This window comes from Canis lupus, chromosome 11, assembly GCF_011100685.1.
Source record: "Canis lupus familiaris isolate Mischka breed German Shepherd chromosome 11, alternate assembly UU_Cfam_GSD_1.0, whole genome shotgun sequence".
In the NCBI taxonomy this organism is placed as follows: domain Eukaryota; kingdom Metazoa; phylum Chordata; class Mammalia; order Carnivora; family Canidae; genus Canis; species Canis lupus.
This window is the reverse complement of record NC_049232.1, coordinates 40,902,564-40,921,292: the sequence shown is the minus strand read 5'-3', so window position 1 is coordinate 40,921,292 and position 18,729 is coordinate 40,902,564. Positions and strand designations below refer to the sequence as shown.

The window sequence follows — 18,729 nt, the reverse complement described above, 5'->3', positions numbered from 1 at the left end:
GAATGGCAAGTCCTTTCCGTATTCTGCTCTGATAGGTCCTGGGCTGGGTGGTTTGGTCTTGGGAGTAATTTTCTCCCCACAGGGCCATGCCTCTCTCAGCAAAGACTGACCCTGCACTCAGTGCTCTCACAGTTCCTTCATGTGTCAAAAGCTCTACCTCTACCTCTTCCCTGCCTAGGCTCCTTACCCTCCTTTAGTCCTGGGAGGCACCCAGTAAAAAGAAAGTTGGCCAGTAGTAAGATTACCTGGGGAACGCAGGGGTGGGAGACTGAGCTGGTAGGCTTATGTGAGCGCTAAGGCAGCTTCTCCACCCCCAATTACTTAGGTCAATAATGTTTATTTTTTGTTCGTTCTCTTTCATCGTGCCTCTATCATTCACAGCTGAAATAATCATGAGTAGGACAACTGCGGCAGCACAGCTTCAAGAGTGTCATTCTCCTCAGTGTGAAGATCTACAATCCAAACAGAGAGGTGATTTGTCCCTTTACTGTCTAACATACAACGTCTAAGACAGAAATAAGGTAACATTACCGGCACCCCCATTCAAACTGGGGGAAAGCGGAAAGCACACAGCTCTCGCTGGTCTATTGTAAACCTGATGCCCATTTGGGCAGGTGGTGTGGGTTTTCAGATAGGAGCTCAGGCTAACTCTCTGAGAGTTACTCTCCAGGGCTGATTTTTCTCCTCTCTGCACTTCTTAGTTCTCCCTTTAAGTTATCCTTCCTTTTCCACAAGAAGTGGCTCCTGGCATAGGCTACTTAAAAAAATATATATTTTATTCATTTATTTGAGAGAGAGAGAGAGAAAGAAAGAGAGAGAAATAGGGGGAGGGGCAGAGGGAGAGGGAAAAACTGACTTCCTGCTGAGCAGGGAGCCCAATGTGGGACTCAATCCCAGGACCCTGAGATCATGACCTGATCCAAAGGCAAACACTTACCCGATTGAGCCACCCAAGTGCCCTATTTCTACTGCGTAGGCTTCTCAACCTTTTTCCTTTCTGGAAAATTTTGAGGCTCCAAAGCCTCTTTATTTTGTGTTATCTCTTATTTTCAACCTAAATTGATATATTACTCTACACATTTAGTTGGTTAGCTGTATATCAATTTATAATGATTGTCATTGGATAGGAGGCACACCCACCAGTCTCTTCAAATACACCCTTTTTCACTTTGGGCTACTCTCAAGGCTTCTGTGAGACAACAGTTTGGTCTCATAGAGTCCTCTTATTTAATGACAAAAATCCATGAGGCACTACCTTATGATTCTTAGAGGCCTTGTGTTTGTTTGAAAATCTATAAGGTGTGACCTTAGACCTCCTTTAAGTATTAAAAGATTTTACAGTCTCCTACTCAGTATGATCTGATAAATAGGGTTTGTTATTTACTTATTATTTTCATCACTACACTCCCAATACAAAATATCCCCATTATTACAACTTTGAAACAATTTACTCTAAAATGTATTATCCTAAATAACAATTGTCTTATTTTCACAGGTTCTGTGAATCAGAGATTTGAAGGAATGGCTGATCTCTGCCTCACAACATCTGGGGCCTCAGCTTGGAACACACCCCACTGGATGGCTGGGGGTGACCTGACAGTTGGTAGGCACTCTCACTTATATATCTGATGCTTATACATCTCAGCTGGCACTGGGAACAGGAGCATCTCACCATAACTTCTCCTTGAGGCCTGCTTTTTCTGACAGACTGGTGAACCCAGGACACTTGCACTATTTATGTGAGGACTGAGGGCTCAAAAGTGAGTGGCCCAGTGACAAAGCTGTATCACTTTTTATGATCTAACCCAGTGGTTCTCAGTGAGAATGATTTTGTCCCCCTGGAGACTTTGGGCAATGTCTGGAGACATTTTTGGGTGTCACAACTGAAGAGGGATGCTATTGGCATCTAGTGGATATAAGCCAAGGATGCTGCTAAACATCCCATAGTGCAGAGGATAGGGCCCCACGACAAAGAGTTATCTGACCTCGAGTATTAGAGTAGTGTTAAAAGTGATAAACTCTAACATGATCTTGGAAGTCACACATGATTTCTAACAAATTTTTTATAAGCAATTTCCAAGTCTTCCCATATTTAAGGGGAGTTAAATTAGATTCACCTTTTTGAGAAATGGCAAAGTCCTCAAGACACTGTGGAATGGGAGATACTGCTGTGGCCATAGCCTGTCACAGATCTCCCTGTGATTTTTCTTATTCTGCAGTGATTTTGTTGTACTCACCTTGAAGGCTATGTGTTTCTGCTCTTATAAGCAGAGCCTTTCAAAGCTGCTTTTAATCTCCCAGGAGGTCTTCAAAATCAATGTTTCAAGTAGTTCTCTTTTTATTTCAAGGGATTCGGGTATAAGATGTGATCACATTGCTGATGTTTCAATATTTAAAATACTTACATGATAGCAATGGGAAAGTAATAGATAAGGCTTTTTTGTTATGGGTTTACCCCCATCCTCACTTTTTCTTTTCACATTAGTTGAAGAAGAGATTTTTTTCTTCTAAAACCTTTCAGATATTTAAAAAAAAATTTTTTTTAAAGATTTTACTTATTTATTCATGAGGCACACACACACACACACACACACACACACACACACAGAGGCAGAAACACAGGCGGAGGGAGAAGCAGGCTCCATGCAGGGAGTCTGACATGGGATTCAATCCCAGGTCTCCAGGATCACGCTAAACTGCTGAGCCACTCAGGCTGCCCCCTTTCAGATATTTTAAAAACAGTTTAAAACATTATTTGTATGTATAAAATAAAAGGGGTCATCTGCTATCCTCCTCACCCCCCCCAAAAAAAAAATTTAGCACTGAATTATCTTCTTACCACTAACAGCATAGATGGGGCTGAAGATTGTGCCTGTTCTGGTTACTCTCACACTCCTTCCTTTCCTGGAATATAAAGAAGCCCAGCAGGTGTAGACCAACAGCAGCGAATGGATAGTCAAACTAAGTCAGATTTCTTAACCTTTGCTGTGAGACCATTCCCCATAAAGAATCATGACAAAGTTCAGTAGGAAGGGGTAGGAAGGGATTCTTATAGTGTTTAAACTTGGAAAATACATGATTCTAAGGAAATCAGGGAAAAGAATATCAGCTCTGGACTACAGTGCTTGAGCTCGTATGAACAAGTGTTCATCCTGGAGGTTCTAGGAACACAATGGAGCTGGGGTAGTCATTGGTAAGAAAGCAACCACTCGAAAGCTGAGAGGGTTGTGTGTTGTTGGCCACATTCCCTTATCAACAGGATTGAGGAGAATCCTGTTTCCTTGGAAATTATAATGCCAGGATGATGTGGAATGTAAAAAAAACCACTATATGAAGCTTTGCATTAGGGATGGAAATTGGGTTGCTGTTCTGTTGTGTCAAAGGGCCATGTGGCTCAGAGTCTTCAAGAAGAGAATAATCAGAAATTTATCAAATAGATGCTAATCTATAATGTGATAGAACAGTGTTTCTCAGTACTATATCCTTGATATTAAGGATATTGCAGGTCAAATGCCCAATTTGGGTAGAAGAATAGACTTGGATTGTGGGGATTGTGGTTTAGGTTAAGTCTAGGGGGAGAAATCATTCGTAGGGGATGGACAAGGCTGTTATGGAGTTAGACTATTGCTGAGATTTTTCTCTGTGCTCCTGGTCTCCTGAAAGACAGAAGCAGGGGGGTTATAAAGTAAAGTAGACTAGAGGAAAACCAATCACTCTATGCAGGCACGGAGCTTAGGAGTAGCAGGTTCTGCATGTTTCTTGTGCCTGATACCACTATCTCTAGTTATCTCCCTAATGGCACCCTGAACGTTTCTATGATTAAGTATTCAAAAACTGTACACGTCTTCAACTAGAATGGCTTGTCCTGTGACATCACTGAAATGTAGTAACTACCCCAGGGAAGTACAATTATGGACCAGAATGATCAGTTGTTTTATTATTTTTAAAAATAAAACATCCAGCTAGTGACTTGTTTATAGTTCAAGACTGGTTCATAGCTATAATAAGATGGCTAATCCTGTCGTTTCTGCATCCAATAGATACTCCACATAATCAGGATGTTCACTGGGAGCTTTGACTATCTTGAAGTGTCCAGCAGAGGATCCTAGTCCATTTCTAGATATTGGGTTTGGGAGCTAAGTTGAGAGGGATCTTGAGTTTGGTCTACACATAGAGGTATTCCCAAATGGTAGCTATGAACCTGTTGCACATGGCTGACTAGCTACCAGATAAGTGGTGAGGGTGAATATAGAATCTATTGAAACCCAAGAAGTGAATGAAGTAGACAGTGTCAGTGGAATCTATAACCTATTTCCCCTTGTAGGATAAAGCAAGACAATTCAGGGCATGAGTGAGCTCATTAAGGGAGAGCTGCCTTACTGGGTGTTATGCTATATGTTGGCAAATTGAACTCCAAAAAAAAAAAAAATTTAAAAAAGGGACAGCTGGGGTATCCCTGGGTGGCTCAGCGGTTCAGCGCCTGCCTTTGGCCCAGGGTGTGATCCTGGAGTCCCAGGATCGAGTCCCACATTGGGCTCCCGGCATGGAGCCTGCTTTTCCCTCTATGTCTCTGCCTGTGTCTCTGCCTCCTCTCTCTCTCTATGTCTATCATGAATGAATAAATAAATAAAATCTTTAAAAAAAAAAGGGACAGCTTCCTTGAAGGTTATAAAACTCTTTTCCCAGTCTTTGAACTTATATGACATCTTCAAGTATATCTGAATACATGATATATGGAAGGTTTTGTGAAATCCGTGATTTTCTCTCATCTAGAGAAGGATGGAGAAATTAATAAACTGTAGTAAACATTTTGCCTAGTATGAGGAAATAAATCTTATTACTGACTTTAGGATTTTATATTGAGTATGTTTTTGCTTAACTATTTACCATGAATTTGAAGTTCCTGGATGGAAGAATGTTTCCTTCACTTCTAAGTGATAAACTATGATTTCTAACTAAGATAAAATTGTTTGAGTCAGTAAAAATTAGACCTGCCCATTGACCTACACATAAACTGACGGTGCTGACTGGTTCTTGGGTGAAATGAGGCCAAAGATGATAAACCTATACTATACAGTAACAGATTTCTGGAAGATGGACCAATAAAGGGCCAGAATACTCTATGGACTTAGACTGAAGAGGCTGTACACAATGATACATCTGACCTTGGCTGCTGTCATCAGCTTTATACTCATCTTGTTCTTTTTTTTTTAATTTTTTTTTAATTTTTTTTTATTTATTTATGATAGTCACAAAGAGAGAAAGAGAGAGAGGCAGAGACACAGGCAGAGGGAGAAGCAGGCTCCATGCACCGGGAGCCCGATGTGGGATTCGATCCTGGGTCTCCAGGATCGCGCCCTGGGCCAAAGGCAGGTACCAAACCGCTGCACCACCCAGGGATCCCTCATCTTGTTCTAAAAGAGCATGAAATATAACTTTGATCCTGCAGCTGTATCTAGAAAAGAAATATGGAAATATGCATACCCTTGATAGCCTTCAGGAGGCCACAGTAAGAAGTTACCTGTTTTCAGTCATATCCATCATAGGAAAAGAATGCTTTATGTATGAGAATATTTTACTCTGAGACAGATTTGGAGAATTCAAAAATGGGTAGTTATACCACTCTTACTGTTCCCATAGCCAAGAAGCAGACTTTCCTTAAGCCCATAGATGGTATGCTAAAGAATTTGAATCAGCTAATTCAAAAGTTATTGTGTATCGCACGTGTGTGTGCTTGTGTATGATATTTCTGTCCAGGCTGAATGAAAGTGTATGGCTAGAGCAGTGATGTGATCCTAGGATCCATATGGGCAAGCCAATATAAAAAGCTCTTAGGATATTAAAAGTTTATCAGATTTACTTATACCTGGATATATTGCATATTACATTATTTCTTCTATTGAAAAGATTTATAAGTGTCTTCATGATGAAATTCTTTGCTAAAATAATTAAAAAGAAATGGGGAATGTCCCCCCTGTCCCTGCCAATGGCATGCAGTAGTGGGTATGGATGCTTAGATAAAATGTTGCAGACTTTTGGGATGCATGCATGGCTCAGTCGGTTAAGTTTCCAACTCTTGATTTCAGCTCAGGTTATGATCTCAGGGTCATGGGAGCCCAGAGCAGGAGTCTCCTTTGGATTCTTTCCTGCTCCCTTCCCCTACCCCTCTGCTCCTCCCGCCATGTGCAGTGCCTTTGCTAGCACACTCTCTCTATAAAATATATAATTAAAATCCTTTTTTAAAAAAAATATTGCAGACATTTGATATTTGGCAACTGTATGAATTTATCAATAAAATAATTGATAATTTTTGTCTAAGCAATTTAAGTGTATTTTTATGTGATGTCAAAAAGTACATTCTCTTTGATTGTCTGACCCACTATGTACACCAAGAATTACCATAGATTTTATGTATTTAATTAGGTAATTGAGTATGATGTGAAGACTTGATACTACAAAAATTTCTTGTGGTTTTTATCATTACTGGGTTTTTTTTTTTGTGTTTTTGTTGTTGTTTATAAGGAGATATATTTTCTGGAATCTATTTAAAAATGAGGATTTTAATTTCAACCAGTAGATGGCAGGATAATATCAGCCCTAGAAAGTGGTTGCTCAGAGACTTGTTAACAAGAAAATTGAGGAATGTACCTATTATTCATGCATTTGGTTAAGGAACACTTCACCAGTTCTGCACTATGTACAATCACCTTTAATGAACAAAAGAATACCTCTCTTTAAGAAAAAAATTAGAAAACTGCAATCACTTCTATTAAAATTACTTAAAAGACACAATGACTTGTGTCACTACTATAATTTTGCTGAAAGTATTAATGAATGTTTTAAGTTATGATACAAATAGAAAATGAAACAGGTTTTCAAATGAAACAGGGTTTCATAGTTAATAGTTATGATACAAATACAAAATGAAACAGGGTTTTTATACTATGAAGATAATATGATTTCTAAGGTGAAAACACAAGAGAATCCACCCAAAAACCTGTTACAAATCAATGACACTAATGTTTCATTCAAAACTTAAGAATTGATGTTAGTTATGATGACAGATAACCAACATGTTAAAACCATGCATTTCCTACTAATGCTGCAATAGTTTGGAATACAAGGTGAAAACAAAATTTCGAAATAGCAATCCATATACCAAAGACAATGTGAAGGAAAGATCATTGGAACTGAAGAAAGAGACTCTAAATGACCCATATAAGATTTTATTACATGATTTTAAAAAGCATAAAAATTCAGTGAGAAAGTAAAAATTATTCAAAAAGTGGTGATGGGACAATTGGATAATAATTTGAGAACATACTTTAGATTTTATGTCAGAAATCTAGTTAAAAGTGATATTCATAACAATAATATAAAATACTGGGATAATCCTACTGTATCATGGTGGGAAAAAATACACAAGAAGATATTTTAAAATGACAAAGGAAAAAGTAATTTCAGTACATTACCCAAAAAGCCTTGCATGTTAAGATATATACTCAAAGAAAAAAGATGGGAAAATACTTACTGTAAATAGAGACTAATATTAACATAAAAGCCATTTTTGTAAATTTTTGTAAATTTCAGATTGAAATCATAAAGAAGAAAAGCTATTTGAACAAGAGATAAGCAGTAAATGCTCCCAGAGCAAGCTTTAGCAGCAATAAAGCAATAGGATAAAGGAAGAGAAATGTGACATCTGTACTATGTAAACAAACAGGAAAATTATCACCAAAAGTTCAAAATGCAAAAAAGATGACATATTTGACTGCATTAAATGGAATGTGTGAAGATAGTCAAAAGGCACAAACTTCTAGTTATAAATGAGTCAGGATGTAATGTACAGCATGTGGCTATAGTTAATGATACTATCGTATATTTGAAAGTTGCTAAGAGAGTAAATCTTAAAAAGTTCTTGTTCCAAAAAAAAAGTTATATCTATATATGGTGATACTAATTACGCTGATTGTGATGATCATTTCACAGCATATACATATATCAAATTATTATGTTATGAACTTCAACTAATACATGTCAATTATATCTCAACTTAAAAAGTTGAGTAGCCTTGCCTCAATAAAAATGCTATAAATTGAGAAAAAAAAGTCTTTGTGGCAAATAGGACATATGAAGCTAAAGACAGGAACAAATGATTCACAGGTGAAGAATGTACATGCTCAATAAACAAAAATTTCAGTGTTGTGATTTAAAATATATAAACCCAAAACTGGAACTGTAAAGATACCCTTTGAAATAATCACTAAATACATTCTGCTCGAAATGCATAGTGGCACACCCTTGGAAATATTTTTCAAGAGCCTACACTATTTGACTCAGATTTAACTTCTTTAGAATTTATCACAGTCAGACATGGACAAAATTTTATGTAGGAACACTAAATCTTAATTTATAATAGTGAAAACTTGGGGTAGATATTTAAATGTACACTCATAGGGAAATAGAAAAAAGGAAGGTACATTCCTAAGTGGAAAATTTAATACTTCAAAAATAACCTATAAAAATAATTAAAACAAAAGTAAAAAATTATGACGCAAAATGCCAACTTTATTAGTACCAATTACCATTTACTTAATGCTTCTCTGTGCATGCCTTATGCTAATCACTTTGTAACATTTTCTACTTATAATTCTGATACAGAACCCACAATTATGAACTCCCATCTTAATGCCATAGACAAAAGGGTAAACTTTAGCTTTGTAAGCTTACTTACCCCAAGGTCTTTCAGTTAATAACTGGTTGAGATAGGACATTTTTTTTTCTCTTAATGCTATGTTTCTGTAGTTTTGTTTTTTTAAAAAATATTTTATTTATTTATTCATGAGAGACACATGGGGGGGTGGGGCAGAGACACAGGCAGAGGGAAAGCAGGCTCCATGCAGGGAGCCTGATGTGGGACTCGATCCCAGGACCCCAGGATCATGCCCTGAGCCAAAGACAGATGCTTAACCTCTGAGCCACTCAGGTGTCCCTGTTTCTGTAGTTTTTTTTTTTTTTTTTTTGTTTCTGTAGTTTTGAATGAGATGTTCTGTGGGAGCTAATTTTGTCTTTATAATCAAAACCAGGTAATTTAATTACAAACCAGAAAAATTTGAACATGATTGAATGTGTTTGCTTTACAGGTAAATTACAAGAATTCTGTTGGCAAAAGCGGAAAAAATAAGTATGGATTTAAGTAAAAATAGAATGTTTTTCTTAATGCATATGTATTTGATAATTAGGGAGAAGTACATTATTTTATAATATATACACATTTTATAAGACCTGGAGAAAAAGTTATAGTGATAGCAGTGTGTGTCTTTGAAAGTTGGATTTCCTTTTATCATCCATATTTTAGGTTAGGGTCTAGCATATTTGAAAAATATTTGACAAATGTCTGTACACATGTATATGTATAATATACCCAATATTAACAAAAGTTACCCTTGGCATATGGAAATCATTGATAATTTATACTTTCTTTTATTTTCCTGTACTTTCTATAATACACATAAATTACTTCTATAATCAGAGAAACTAACAAACAGTAATTTCGAAACTTAGAAAAATAAGAAACACTAAAAGTTTCTAACGTCTATTGTGCTGGCAGTTTATCCTTTTTTTCCAGTCTTAATTATCTAATTAATTTTCCAGTAAAAAATTATCAGCTTTTGAAAATAAGATCTTTTTCCAATCATTTCAAAGCCACTGAAAATTTATCTAGAAGCAAGGAATTCCAGATGTAATTAGTAGTATTAGCCTACCATCAGTCAGCTATTGTATGACTACCAAGACAGCTGTCAACTGCAGAAAATTCTAAAAGGATGAGGTGGAGTGTGTCAGGCTGGAGGTAGGGGGTATAGGTGGAGTAGTCAGCTTATCTGGTGAAGTAGTATTTAGCTAGTTACAAAGCAAAAGAGTCAACTAATAGAAGGCAAAAACCTTTTTTCAGGGCACTTGGGTGACTCAGTTAAGCATCTGCCTTTGGTTCAGGTTATGATCTTCAGGTCCTGAGATTCAGTCCCATGGGATCCAGTCCCATGTCTGGGTCCCTGCTAAGTAGGGAGTCTGCTTCTTCCTCTGCACCCCCACTTGTGCACTCTCTCTCTCAAATAATAAAAATCTTTTTAAAAACCACAATACCTTCTTTCAACAAAGTAAAGAGGAAAGCTTATGCAGAATAGAAGGCAAACGGGGCAGTATCACCTCAGCAGGTCAAAATTAACACCAAGAGTTATATATCAAAACTAGGTAAAAAATAAAGAATAGCAGAATTACCCCTTATTATCCGTCAAGATGCAAAAAGATGGACAAATTTTATCTCAAAAATTAACTGCCTTTGTAAAACTGTAATAGATTGAGAAAAAGAAATCAATGCAAGCAAATGCCAGTTAAATTATATTTATTATATAAAGAGATCCTATAACTTGGTATGAAAAAAACAAAGCAAGTCCAATAGGTATCACAAGGGTAAAGGACATGAACATTCAAAGAGGAAACGGAGATACTCAAAAAACACAAATATTTAACCTCATTAATAAAGAAATGATTGGGATGCCATTTCTTGCTTATTCAATGCACAAAGTTAACATCAATTTCTACTTTTTCTATTTTCTAAGTGTACTCAAATGTGCTATTTTTAGTAATAAAAAAATTAGTCATTAAAAAAAACATAGAAAGTATGAAATTTTCTGCCAAGGCAGAAATCATAAAAAGCATTAAAATGAATCAACACTTGTACGGGCAGTGAAGTTCAGACCACTGGAAGCCAATTCATTTTGTCCTGGTTCCTGAGTTTTATTATGAGATTGTCAATAAAGAGAAGATTGTTCCTGATTTATATATACTATGACAATCTCCCAAGTGTAAGGGTATACATATTCATATGTATGTAAATACACACATGTAAATTTTTTCTTCAGATAGGCAATTATTCCAATAAAGTACCTCTCTAGAATCACTCACTACCTACAAGACTCCTATGACTTCCATTTGCAGAAAAGAGGTCATTAAGATCTCCCCATGTAATTCTCAACCAGTAGGGATGCCTTTGGTATTTTAGAGGCTGAACATCTACTTTAGTACTGCCTGAAAAACAGGAATGTCCCACGCTTTCTCTGTAGCTGGCTTCTGAGAGAATCTGAAGTTGGTCCTGTTCTTTAGAAATAGTCAAAAGGACGTTTTCCTGATCTGATACAGAACTGACTATATCTCCCGCTTGCTCAGATCATAGCCCTAAGGCAGGTCACACAAAGCTCAGGATGCACATGGGGTGGAGCAATCACCCCAAATCAAATGATCACATTAGAATGACTAAGTTGGGAGACTGAACTTAAAATCCTATCGTTTTGCTCAGCGTTATTTCTTTCTTAGCTTTCCTCATATAAGTTTTACTGAACAAAAAGGGTGGAAAACAGCAGAGCTTAAACGTATTCAGCAAAACCAACTTTCAGAAACCTGAACTTGCAACTCTATAGAAAACAATACACAAGCAGAAAAAGTAATAGGTTTTATCTGAAGTAACAATTTAGTCAAATGACAAATTTGGTAGTCAGTTTAATATGCTGTAGCCCTTATCTATCTCAATTTAGTACGATTCTATAGATACTTATTCTCTGGTACTGAATTCCCATTTGGATAGAAATAGCTGCTAGGTAGAAGAAAAAAAATTTAATTTAGAAACAATTTTCCTACAGCCGAAATACCAATCAATTTTAAAATTATATATGTATGTGTACAGCTGTATGAATGTATATACACATGTATGTATGCATACGGATGTGTTTATGTGCATACATACCTATATTTCCTCTCTCCCTTTCCCTCTCTCCAGAGATACAAAATCCTGACTTAGGGTTTTGTACGCTGTTTATTTCTCCTATCTAGGAAACTTCACATATTCTGAATGCACTCGATCTGGTGAATTGTCAACGATGTCAAAAACTATTATGAAAAAAGGGAAGGTAGGTGATATTTGGCGACCTTTTACTATTTTAGGTCAGAGCAAGCAGCCTCCCTTCGATGTTCTGAAGTGAAAGATGAAAACTTGCAGCTTTGAAGCATAAACGAACATAATTACACATTTACTACAATCACCTACAATTTGACTTACACAACACCACAAAGACATCTAAAACATTTTTCTACATATCTTTTTTACATTTGTTAAAACAGCTGGCTATGTTAAATACATTTTCAGAATGCATTTGTTAACCATACGGATAAACACACTGAGCCAAGCAATACAAATAACATCAGTTACCATTTAACCTAATAACTGCACCAATCACTTTAAGAAGATACAATTTAAGGGGAAGTGTGAGATCATCCATGATGCACTGCAAAGGTACTACATTTTAGTCCTAAGAATGGTCTGAAGGTGCTGAAAGAGGGGATTCTCTAGAAGGTGACCCAGGGTTTTCCTCGGGTGGAAAAACTGTGAGAGTACAAGCTCGAATCCCACCAAGTGACTCTGGAAGGTCAAAAACTTTATGCCATTCATCCTTTTCTGGGTCATATTTCTGGACAATTTCTACCATACAACGATTATTCCAGGAATATCCACCCACAACATAGATTTTATTTTCAAAGACAGCAACTCCAACATCACTCTGACCTCTTAACATAGCAGCAATTGGTGTCCACTGGTCAAGGGTTGGTGAATAGTATTCACAGCTTAGAACATCATCATAATCACTTGTTCCTCTGAAGTGATTGCCACCAATGACATAGAGCTTGTCTCCAACTGTACACATGCAGTGCAGACCTCGGACTGTAGTCATTGGAGCCTTCTGTGTCCATTTGTCTGTATCTGGGTCAAAACACATGAGCTCGTTTTGGAAAGTGTCATGAGTAATTCCTCCTGAAATATACATCAAGCCTCCGTACACTGTTCCAGCATGGCCATAGTGGGGCTCGCTCATTTTTGCAACATAGCTCCACTCATTCATCCTTGGGTTGTAACATTCTACTGTGGCCAGTTCACCAGCCGCACTTCGCCCACCAACAGCATATAAATGTCCTTTAAGGGCACTCAAGTGGAAAAACGTGCGCTTTTCATTTAACGATGCAACCTGCATCCATTTGTTGTACCGAGGATCAAACCTGAAAACTGTATCAACAGCAGTTTTCCCTTTCGTATCATAATTACTTTGACCACCAACTACATAAAGAAAGTTTCCAATGACAGCAATACCATGCTGGTAACGAGGAGCATCCATGGGGGCAAGAGATCTCCACTCTTGTGCCCTTTCGTCATACATCCGTAATTCTTTGCTGACAACCAGCTGCTGCCTCAAAACTCCTCCTAATGTGACCAAGTGTGTCGAGTCAGATCGAATGGCAGTTCTATCTGACTGCATCACTGGCTGCATATATGGCATCATTTGGTAATTGCTAGCTTCCAAAAGCAAATTCACACAAGTATTGTCTGTTCTCATGAAATCTACTGTCTGCACGTAATTGATGAGATCCTGGGGTGTCATCAATGGAAATCGAATGTTCTTCATTAATTTTGCAGCATAATCCATCCGAGGGTCTTCCAATCTTAGCCAGCGACAGGCGGCCTTGAAGAGCTCAAGTTCAGTGCAGTGCTTAAGGCTGTTACTAGAAAGCACAAAGGCAAGCCGTTCAAAGGGGAGTTTTAGAAACTCCCCGGTACTCAGCAATGCAGGAAAATTCTTCAGGATGAAATTATTGACGTACTTATCCACTTCGATCAGATTGTAGGTGTTAGCAATCCGCCCAACTTCAACACAGTTGTCTAAAGAGACTCCCGAAATAAGGAACACCTTACAGAAGTCCAAGACGGGCAAAATCTGTAAGAAGCTGGCAGCTTCAAGGGTGTCCTGAAGATTGTCCATATTGAGAGAAAGTTTTGCAGTATAAATGAAATCAATTATTTTCTTCAGCCCAACCTTGTTCACCCCATGCAGCTTAATGCACATCAGATCCTGTTCTTTCATTCCGCCTGTGAACATTGCCTTGAAGTAATCACTAGCGGACGCCATCATAGCTCTGTGAACGGGGAAGATTTCATCTCCGTCGCCCGGGACCAGGGTCACATCACAAAGCAAGCCTTCTACTCTGAGCTGGTCGAAGCCTTGCAGCACCACCGAACTGTGAGTGTTGCTGGTAAAAAAACGCGTGGTTCCTGCCTTGCAGGGCTGTAGGTGGGCGGAGACGCCCATTTCGCCGGTGCCGAGGGACACTTTCATGGGAAAGCCTTCCTCCCGCGGAGACCCGGGCCCCCCGGGGAACGAGGCTGTGGCCTGAAAGCTCTCAAGGAGACGAGCCGCGCACGCCCCGAGCAGGAGGGCTCGCTTTCCTTGATCAAGGGCGAGCGGTCACCGCGGCACCCCGCCAACACACCCGCCGGTCATCCGCTCAAAACTGGTGGCGGGCAGGGCCACGGAGGGCTGCGGACCTCAAATCTGATTGCTCTGCGGACGATTCATCACCTGAAGGCAGTGAAGCGACCCGGTTCGCCCGGTCCGGCCTGCGCCGCCGCTCCTCCAGCAGTTCCGCTCCCGGCCAAGGGGGAGGCGCCGCCACGTACTGCGGCCGGCGACGCGGCGAGGCCGGCCCACCTCAGCGCGCGGCCCGCTGCGCCCTCCGCGCTCGCTGGAGCGTCGCCGCGGACGCCGGCGGCGGTGCAGGGACGACGGCCTGGACCGCGGGCCTGGCTCGGGCCTGGGCCTGGAACGCGGGCTCTGCCCCGGACGCCGAGCCGGTCCTTCCGGAAAGGCTTGGTCCCAGGATCCCCCGGGCTAGGAGCGGCCGCGGCGGCTACTGCGCCTGCGCGCCGCCGGGCCCCGTCAGCGGGCGGGCGCGTGGGGGCGGGGAGCAGCGGTGCGGGAGGCGCCGAGGGCGGGGGCCGGGGCGGGGGGCCGGGCGGGGTCGCGCGGAGGAGCGGGCGCGGCCTGGGGCTCCAGGGGCGCCCGCGTGGTGCTGCGCGTGTGCTGCGAGCTTCTCACGGCGCCTGAGCTCTCCTCCTAAGTTCATACTTTTTTTTTTTTTTAAAGATTTACACTTCCTGGCTTCTGCCTTTTGAATAACGATGACGTGCGGCTTTTGTATAGATGGGAAGGCAACGGGGAAGAGGCGGCGGCCCTGGGGGCAAGATGCTTAAAACTGTTCCTCGATAAAGCACTTGGGCTATGATTTTTATCCTACACCTCAGTTACCATTTTGGTTCACATATTCAAATTACTAGTCGTTTAATACACGGATCATGGGTCTCTAAATACCAAATTGTGACCACGGCACATGAATAGTATAGCCTGGGTTTTGGCTGTGCAGTGCAATTCCGTTGTAATTGTTCTCCACTCACATTTTTATTTTTATTTCATTTTATTTTATTTATATTTTTATTTATTTATTTTTTGTTGGTGTTCAATTTGCCAACATATAGAACACCCAGTGCTCATCCCATCAGGTGCCCCCCTCAGTGCCCATCACCCAGTCACCCCCACCTGCCACCCACCTCCCCTTCTATCCACTCACATTTTTTTTTAAAGATTTTATTTATTTATTCATGAGAGACACAGGCCGAGAGAGAGAGACAGACAGACACAGACAGAGAAGCAGGCTCCACGCAGGGAGCCCGATGTGGGACTCGATCCCGGCTCTCCAGGATCACGCCTTGGACGGAAGGCAGACGCTCAACCACGGAGCCACCCAGGCATCCCTATCCACTCACATTTTTAGATGGCTACAGGACTTTCCGATGATTCCACATACTATAGTTTCTTTTGCCCATTATTAGTTCCTGAATAAAAACTTTGTACGTCATTGTTTTATAGACTCCAATAAACTAAAATCTCAGCACAGAAGTTTCCCCTGTTTTTAGATAAATCCTAAGGACAGGATTCAAGACGTATAAAAATTTCTTTCCAAAATATGATCACCAGCAATGTTTGTGCATTTCTCCCATATTTATTTTTATTTATTTTTCTTTTATGGATATTTTTATTAACTTGTATTTCTCTATTTAGGAGTAAATTTAAATTTTGCCGTATGAATAGATGTACATTTTGACATAATTTCTTCCAACATTTCCCATGTTTTGAAGTGTCTGATGCCTTTTAAATCTATCTAGTTTATTTTTTGTATATGCAAACTAGTAAGACTATAATTATATTCTTTTATTATACTTTTTCTACTTTTACATAAAAGATAGGAGCCCGTACTCACTATTCTGCCCCTAGCTTTTTTTCATTTGGAGATCTTCCCGTGTTAGTAAATAGAGAACTTTGTTTTGTCTCCCAATAAATGGGTGTGTCATAAATTATTTAACCAATCCCGGACTGATGGACAGTTAACTGTATCCAATTGTTTTCTGTTGTTTCAGTGGATGGCAGCAAGTTCCAGAGGGCAGACTGCTGATGTCTTCCACTATATGCTCCAGCATATCTTAAACATGTTCAAGTGTAAAAGGTGGGCTGGATTAAGACTGGCTGTGAGAAATTCTTTACTGGACTTTGTCAGCATTGGGAAGTCCTAGAAATTGGCTTAGTGCAGGGGTTGGAGATGGAAGGACTCTCCTGAGCAATGAAGACTCCATACTGGATGTGAAGAGGTACTTGCAAGGAATCAGTCTCATTCTGGAAAATAAAGAATCGAGCGGCTATTTTGGAAGTTGTCAGAGCAAGAAGACATGAGATCTTTTTATTACTAAGCTTGCAAGAATGATTAAGAGCTGAGGAAGCAGACCTATGGTCTTAATAAAACAATTACTATGGACAGATATATTTCATCATATTCCCATGTTTAGTCATTTCAAAAGACTTCATCATGAAATAAATTGAATCAAATTTGTCACATTTATTGATAGCATTAAGCAACTATAAAGTTAAAAGTTCATAGGAGGCACCAGCCCATCATAGATGACCTTAATAATGTACTTACCTATTTTAAAATATTTATCGTGTTTCAATATTTTTGCTTGTATGTTGTCATGTTCACCTGTACATTGTGTTAGTTATATAGTGTTTACCTTTATATATATTTTTTAAGACAGAGGGGGGAGTGGGAAGAGGGGCAGAGGGAGAAAGAATCTTAAGCAGCTTCCATTCCCAATGTGGGGCCCAACAGGAGCCTCGATGTCAGGACCCTGAAATCATGACCTGAGCTGAAAACAAGATTTAAGCCACCCAGGCACCCCCCACCTTTATATTTTTAAGTTATTCTCTTTATTTAAAGTTTTACTTTCAAATAGTTTTGCATTTGTTTATTTTTAATAAATAAATACCAAGATTGATTTTGTAGCTCAATTGAAAGTACAGTTCATTCATCCATTTCATTCAAGCTACATGTAATGTTTAAGTATCTAGATCACAGGCCCTATGCCTACCTTCAGGATAAAAAGCTGAATGAAGAAAACAAAATGCCAGCCCTCTTGGAACTTCTCCTTTTTTGTTGGAAGGAAATATAAAAGTATTAAGCCGTCAATTAATTAATTGCAACTACATCGTATACTAACATAGCAAGCAAAAGAAAATTATCATCTGTCACCAGAAACTGGAGGATTCAGAAACTCTGAGCCTTGGCATGTGATGCACATTTCTAGAATTTATAGTGCTATAGCAAAAATGTAAACTTGGGAGCTGAAGTATACCTGGTCTCTAAAGGCCAAGGAATGAATGAGGTCCTGTAGAAATACAAAATAGGAAGACTGGGATCCCTGGGTGGCGCAGCGGTTTGGCGCCTGCCTTTGGTCCAGGGCGCGATCCTGGAGATCCGGGATCGAATCCCACGTCAGGCTCCCGGTGCATGGAGCCTGCTTCTCCCTTTGCCTGTGTCTCTGCCTCTCTCTCTCTCACTGTGTGCCTATCATGAATAAATAAAAATTAAAAAAAAAAACAAAATAGGAAGACTACCAAAAATTGAGCCTTATGGACCATCACAATTACATGTAGGGAAGACAATAAGGAGCCTGAAAAGCACACTGGAGTGGATACAGCACAATAGGAGGATGCCCAGGAGAAAATATGATGAGAGAATGTTTAGGAAAGATATGTGTTTAAAAGGTGATGTCTTGGGACATCTGGGGGACTTAGTCTTTTAGGTGACTGACTCTTGATTTTGGCTCAGATCATTATCTCAGGGTCATGAGATCAAGTCCCAAGTGGGGTTCTGTGCCCAGCATGGAGTCTCCTTGAGATTCTCTCTCTCACCCTCCCGCTGCCCCTCCCCTGCAGGTGCACTGTACGAGCATACGCATGTGTGTGTGTGTGTGTGTGTGTGCGCGCGCGCTCTCTCTCTTATAAATAAATAAATCTTTTTTTTTAAGTGATGTCTTATATTCAGGGAAAGTGAGGACTGGGTTTGGCAGAAGTCATGCTGCAAGAATCCAGATTGGAGTGTATGGACTGAGGGTAAATCAGATGAAAGGTGTTGAAGACAGAGTGAATGGAAACTTTTCTTAAGGTTTATCTGTGAAGGGAAGAAGGGAAATAATGTAGGCCTGGAGAAAAAAAATAAATATTATTGGGTGTAATTTTTTTAACCTTTTTACAAATGTATTTTGGGATAGATTTCCAGGAATAGATGTAGTGGCACAAAGCATATAAAATCAATATTTTCTTTTATATATCTGCTTATTTAATAGGCTAAAATATCAGGCATTGTTGCTTAACTCTGTTTAAGTACTAGTGGGCTAGAATTTTTTCATTTGTCTGCTAGTCTTCATCCTTCTTATCTGGGTCTTATGACATTAACTAGTTTTTT

At 39.5% G+C, this 18,729-nt stretch overlaps 1 protein-coding gene across 1 annotated transcript; it reads right to left on the bottom strand.

Moving 5' to 3' along the window:
- Positions 1 to 10,385: 10,385 nt before the first annotated feature.
- Positions 10,386 to 14,578, bottom strand: KLHL9 (kelch like family member 9). Its single transcript, XM_038552526.1, has one exon. The coding sequence runs from the start codon at positions 14,214 to 14,216 to the stop codon at positions 12,363 to 12,365; it is 1,854 nt and encodes a 617-aa protein (XP_038408454.1). The 5' UTR covers positions 14,217 to 14,578; the 3' UTR covers positions 10,386 to 12,362.
- Positions 14,579 to 18,729: the final 4,151 nt, after the last annotated feature.